This window comes from Notothenia coriiceps, unplaced genomic scaffold (assembly GCF_000735185.1).
Source record: "Notothenia coriiceps isolate Sejong01 unplaced genomic scaffold, NC01 NC01_scaffold00022117, whole genome shotgun sequence".
NCBI lineage: Eukaryota > Metazoa > Chordata > Actinopteri > Perciformes > Nototheniidae > Notothenia > Notothenia coriiceps.
In genome coordinates this window covers 175,453-181,302 of record NW_011354818.1, presented here as the reverse complement: position 1 = coordinate 181,302, position 5,850 = coordinate 175,453, and the positions used below count along the sequence as shown (strand labels likewise).

Genomic DNA, 5,850 nt, shown 5'->3' with positions numbered 1-5,850 from the left:
ATCAAACAGGTCTTTTTATATAATCTTCTATATATATATATATAAATATATACATATTATACACTTTTCTTACTTACACATGTACAAAATTAACAGGAATTCAGATTTTAAAAAAAGACTGACTTTTAAATCAGACACAGTTGTGCTTTGTGGATCAAGCCAGCCTGTCAGGTGAAGTTGTGCTCGGCAACTCGGTTTGATGCCTTGTCTTGTCTGTTGTGAACTTGTTCAAATCATAAATTAGGGTTTTAATTATTCTGAATGTCTAGTCAACTTTACTTTATGTTGCTAGATGTATATGCTTGTGTTGAATATATGAATGAAAGCACCGTGGCACACAGGGTTAGGTCCTGTATTTATAAAAGACACCAGCACTTCATGTCAGGCAGTTTAACTAATACAGCGGCAAAGATCCAACAAATAGAGAAGTCCAGCCTCTCTGCACGCACGCACGCACGCACGCACGCACACACAAGCAGTGTTTGCTTTTGGCAGAAAACATTTTGTCTCACCACTCTTTCAAATCAATTGCTCCCTTTTTTTCTAACTCTCACACTCTTTTTCTTTCACACAAGTACTAACTCTACCAGGAAGAAAATAAGAAAAAGTCCCCCGGTTGCCAACAGTAAACATTTCTTTTTAGGAGCACATGGTATATACAGTAAACTTCTCAGCTGCAAATGTTATAAATTATCTTCACAGAATGTACACATAACACAGTAAATGTAGTGTGCTTTAATGTCCGTCATCTGATGTCAGTGTGTGTTTGTCTGTGTGTAACACAGTTGTGGAGTGTGTGTTGGTGTTTCCGTACTGTGTTGTATTAGTGCTACAGTAAAAGCACATGGTCGAGTTTGCAAAGGAATTGTAGTCATGAGAAGAGCCCGCGTGCCTGTCGATGCTACATTTAGAGAAAGTAATCACTTGGGACATCAATGCCACTCAATACCATTACGATAACAATACAACAAATAGTACACAATACTCAAGGGTGGAATAGTGTACAAGTTGGAGAGATGACTGATCTTTGGCTCAAAAGGTAGGAGATAACTTTTCCATTGAACGTGGATACATCCCGTCTAAATGTATACAATTCAAAGAGAGTTGCGCTTAATTGTTCTTCTGGTTCCAATTCAGCTTCATCCTATTATCATTAAGGGTTATCATCCAAAGAGGTTCATGTTTTTCTGGAATGAGCCCTATAAAATAAAAATCAAGGAGAGCTTTTCCAAGAAAAAAATAGTCACTTTTTGAAAAATGAGGCAAAGCTCACACACTTTGTCTCAGGAGTTAGTTACTTAGCACGTGAAAGTGCATTCGAGTCCATCTGTACTTTACAAGCTTCAAAGGTCTTTGCCAGTGGCCAGCACTGGGCACAGAGAACTGTCTTTTTGAGTCAGTGGTTTCATCCCCACGGACTGTCTTCATTGTAGTCCCTGAAAAAAAAGAAGTCTGCTAACAGCAGTTCTTTCCTGTCCTTTCAGTGCAACAAAAGCAGTAATGAAAATGGGACTAGCAGTGAGAGGATCGAGAGGGAGGAAGCCGTCACTGCAGAGTTTGACCGTGCACTCTTCTGGACGTCTGGCAGGACTACAACTGGGTCATCTGCTTGAGAATGAGAGATAAAGAAGACACATTAGGACCACATATTTACACCCTAATGTAATCCTGCAAGTGGTCGTATTGTTCAAAGGTCAAGGATAATTAGAAAGGACTCAGGGTTGGTCGACATACCTGCAGGCAGTCTATTGGTCGGGTTGTGAACCCCGCCCCCGGCTCCAACTGCAGCCCCACCTGTGCCTCCTTTAGCCACTCTGGCTTCTTGAGAGCCTGAAAGACAAGAAAATTGCTATCAATTACTCTGCTTTGGTCTCACAATACCTTAAAAGACTGACTGTGGCACTCTCTTAACAGCCACAAGGGTGGTTAAACTCACCATCAACGGCTACGACGTCCACCTTGAGCCTGAGGCACTCCTTTCCATGGTGGTGCAAAGGTTTGGCTGTCGGGAAGAAACAACACAGGCGTTAACATCCCAACTAATGCACTTATCCTCCACCGGCCCCACCGGCCCCACCGGCCACACACACACACAACACACACACACACACACACACACACACACACACACACACACACACACACACACACAGGCCACACACACACACACACACACACACACACACACACACACAACACACACACCACACACACACACACACACACACACACACACACACACACACACACACCACACACACACACACACACACAACTAACACACACACACACACACACACACACACACACACACACACACACACACACACACACACACACACACACACACACACACACACACACACACACACACACACACACGAAGTGTGTCTTGTCCTGCAGTTTATCTAATTACAGCCATGGTCAGGGTGACAACACCGCCTGGTCTTTGTGGTTACATTCTAGCAGGGTAGAACTTTGGCAAACTGAGAAGCTTAATAGGAGCATTTGTGTTCCCCTTTAAGATTAATTTAAATTAAATGTATATTTTATTTTCTGAATTTCTTCCCTGTATAACCAAACTCCATGCAACATTAATGACATTCACTTTGCCACAGCTCTACCTACTGCTGATAAGCAATTAACAACACCGCCCTTACTTTCCATGCTTTAAACATTCAGTACAAATATTGGAAAATATAACTTATCGGCTAACACGGTGACACATCTACAACAAAGCTATATTGACACTTACAGATATAATAGTAGCTTTCTCCTTGGCGGAACTCCTTTCCCAGAGTAAAGGGAGTAAAACGTTGGAACTTTTCCGAGAACTTTTCAGCGGCGTGAGGAGCAAATGGATGGCCGCACTCCCAACGCATCTGGTCGTATGACTGAGGCTTGCAGATGTCAAAGTCCTCACGCTCCACCATGTAGAGCACGTATCGCTCAGCATCCAGCAATGGCACCTCACCCTCTGGGTAATGGGGGCAGACGATGTCCAGGTAGTCATTGAGCTTGACCTCAACAGTGTAGTCGTCCTTTAGAAACCTGCGGGGAGAAGTCAGATAGGGACGGTTAATCAAGTGGCAGGAGACTGATAAGCGTGGTTATAGCATTGGAGCGGTGATAAATATCAGCCTCAAAACCTGTGATTATATATTGATCGGCTGCACGCCCTGTACAACAGGGAAATCAGAAGAAAGACTAAGAGGCCTGGGATTGAGAGATAGAGTGTGTTTGTGAGTGAGGATGTGTGTGTGTGTTGGAGTTGAATGAAGAGAGAAAACGCAATAAGGGGAAGAATTATCCTAGAGGACATGGGCATTAATATGGATGAACATGAAGCCAGTGTAGCATGGCTGCTTTGTGGAGTTAGCATCGAGTGCACATTGATCCCATGTCCACCAGGAGTTGAGTGATGTTTACAGAGAAACATTAGCAGTCAGTTAGCCCGCCAAGACAGGAGATGAGTATTGACATCTGCAGGGCTACACACACCAACACCCAAAAGGCAGAATGCGTAATGCTAGTTTCACCTTAACAGAAGCAGACACACACCTGAGTTTACTGAAGATAGGGATACAAATAAAAATGTCACATGTTTAAGTCATTCATTAGGGTCAGAGACAGGCGGGCACATACAAAATGCATCTGGTGGCAGCCTGTAACCGTTTCCCACCACACTCCCTCTCATTACAAACACAGAGACACAGTCAGACTGTCTGCCTCCCCTCATCCCTCCCTTCACTCCTCCGCCCTTTTTACGAGTAAACTAAACTCCTGCCCTCTCCTTGGACATGGGTCAAAAGAGCACTCTTAGAAAAAAAACTATTTAGCGCTTCCACTTCTAATGTCCCCCACCAACACTTTTTAAGCATCACTGAAAGAGTTAAACAACACACTCCGAGGCAGTTTAAAATGACCCTATCTCAACTTTCCATGATTCCCCCTGGATTTTCTTCTTTAGGAGGCATTATGAGTTTATCTCCGGGGAATTGTCATTGAAGGTATTTCAGCTTTGTCCCCTTCCCCCTGACTGAGTGACTGCTTCAGGGGCGGCTCACAGCTAATGCTCTCTTCTCAGCCAAAGCAATCTATCACCGGCCTGGAGCGGTAGCTGGCAACACTCACACACTCACACACACTTCCCAGTAATTCCCATCTATCAACAACCTAAAGCAGTAGCTACCTACCATTTGCAGCCACCAAAACCACACACACACACACACACCTCCTCTCCCGGTACTGAGCTCCAAAGCGATGCCTATCAGTTTACCGTCTCCTACTGTTCTGCATCACCAGGGGTTCTGAAGGAGTGGATGATATTTGACAGACTTCAATATTTTCACAACACATAGGGAGAATGTGTGTCTAATATAGGGTTTTGTTGCTTTTGCAATGAATACATGGCCGGTTCACCAGGTTTCCAAAAATCCAAAGCAAAAAAGAGGCAGGGAGCCAGTTTTGAGTTACTGACTGCTATTTAATCTACAAGATTTCAAAGACTTATGACTTAGACTTATTCCCAAAAGCCTAAAGGGTGCTAATCGGACACCTTTAGCTTGGGAAAAAACAAAACCTTCCCACTGTAGTAGGTTTTTCTTTGAGAATTCTGCTGTTTTCTCATAAAACCCCTAAATGTGTGACAAGGTCCATATGTGTGACTAACGATCAAAGTGCACAGGCCCCTGCCGCTCGTTAGCTGCTGTTGTTGTTTTTGGCCGGGGGTCTCCCTGGTACCCCCGGTAAAAGGACAGACGCAGTGGCTCCAAACACAGGGCCCTGACTCCTGCACCCCCTCTGCCCCGCCACCCCCCCCATCCCTTTACCCCTCTGCGCCTGACTGCATTCCCTCTATACTGATGACCAGATTAGCCGGCAACACCATTACAACAGCAACACGGCCCGTTAGAAAACAACCACCTTTTCAGGACTCCGATGAAACTTCCATCCAACTACACTGATTATAGTGTGCCCCGCCAACTTTCAGGGGGAGAACAATAATTATCATTTTGCCACGGTCCAGACAGCTAAGTGCTTATCTGCCGTTTGCCTGCCACGCTCTGTTTACCAGATTGACGCTAAAGTGTTTTTTCCCCCTGCCACTTTCAATTTCAGTCGAATCGATAACACTATTGAACAAACAATGTTGTCTGCTTTTGCTTGACTGAGTTATCATCCCCTTGCAAACAGTGAAAACACACACAAACAAACTCCCTATCCCCAAACCCTCCCTCACTCTGAGCCCGGATTACAAACCGGTTGTGGTATGCTCCCAATGTGTTCATCAAAAGGGGGTCGAAGGGGGGTGCAATTAAAACACAAAAAAGGGTATTAAAGTCGCCCTGAGGGGGGTAATTATGCCCTCCTGCTCCCCACTTCCCAGCCCCTTTAGGCTGAACGTTTTGGGGGGAGGCGTAGGGCATGAATAGTCGTGGGCAGGGGGGGTCAAAGGGCTTGAGTTGGAAATGGCTTTTTAAGTTTCTCTCAGAGTTTCCATATGAGCGCTACTGTTGCTTTATCAATGCCACTGTTTCATACAGTGTCTCTATTCACAATGTGCCTGCGCTGATTGAATACCTCACTTAGCAGAGAGAACAGTGTCTGAATACACACCCGGGGAGGCTGGCTAGCTCCTTTTATTAATGACAAATAGTTTTAATTATCCTGCTGCCTTTTGTTCCCCTCCAAGGCCCCCGCATTGAGACGTTCCACATCATCTGCTTAATCAACTGATTGGAGAAACGCACTTCAAAGCGAGTTTAGGCCTCAGTGTGAAAAGGTTTAGCTAACAGAGTCAAATCATGCCACCTTCACTTTAGCAGACACAATCCTCCCCCCCCCCCC

General features: G+C 44.9%; 1 protein-coding gene across 1 annotated transcript in view; it reads right to left on the bottom strand.

Moving 5' to 3' along the window:
- Positions 1–283: 283 nt before the first annotated feature.
- Positions 284–5,850, bottom strand: part of efna1a (ephrin-A1a) — a 23,655-nt gene continuing 18,088 nt past the window's right edge. The window contains exons 4-7 of the mRNA XM_010780659.1: positions 2,756–3,051; positions 1,937–2,002; positions 1,735–1,830; positions 284–1,605 (exon numbers count right to left, since the gene is read on the bottom strand). Of these exons, the coding sequence (XP_010778961.1) occupies positions 1,481–1,605; positions 1,735–1,830; positions 1,937–2,002; positions 2,756–3,051 (583 nt within the window). The 3' untranslated portion in view covers positions 284–1,480. The remainder of the gene's footprint in view (positions 1,606–1,734; positions 1,831–1,936; positions 2,003–2,755; positions 3,052–5,850) is intronic.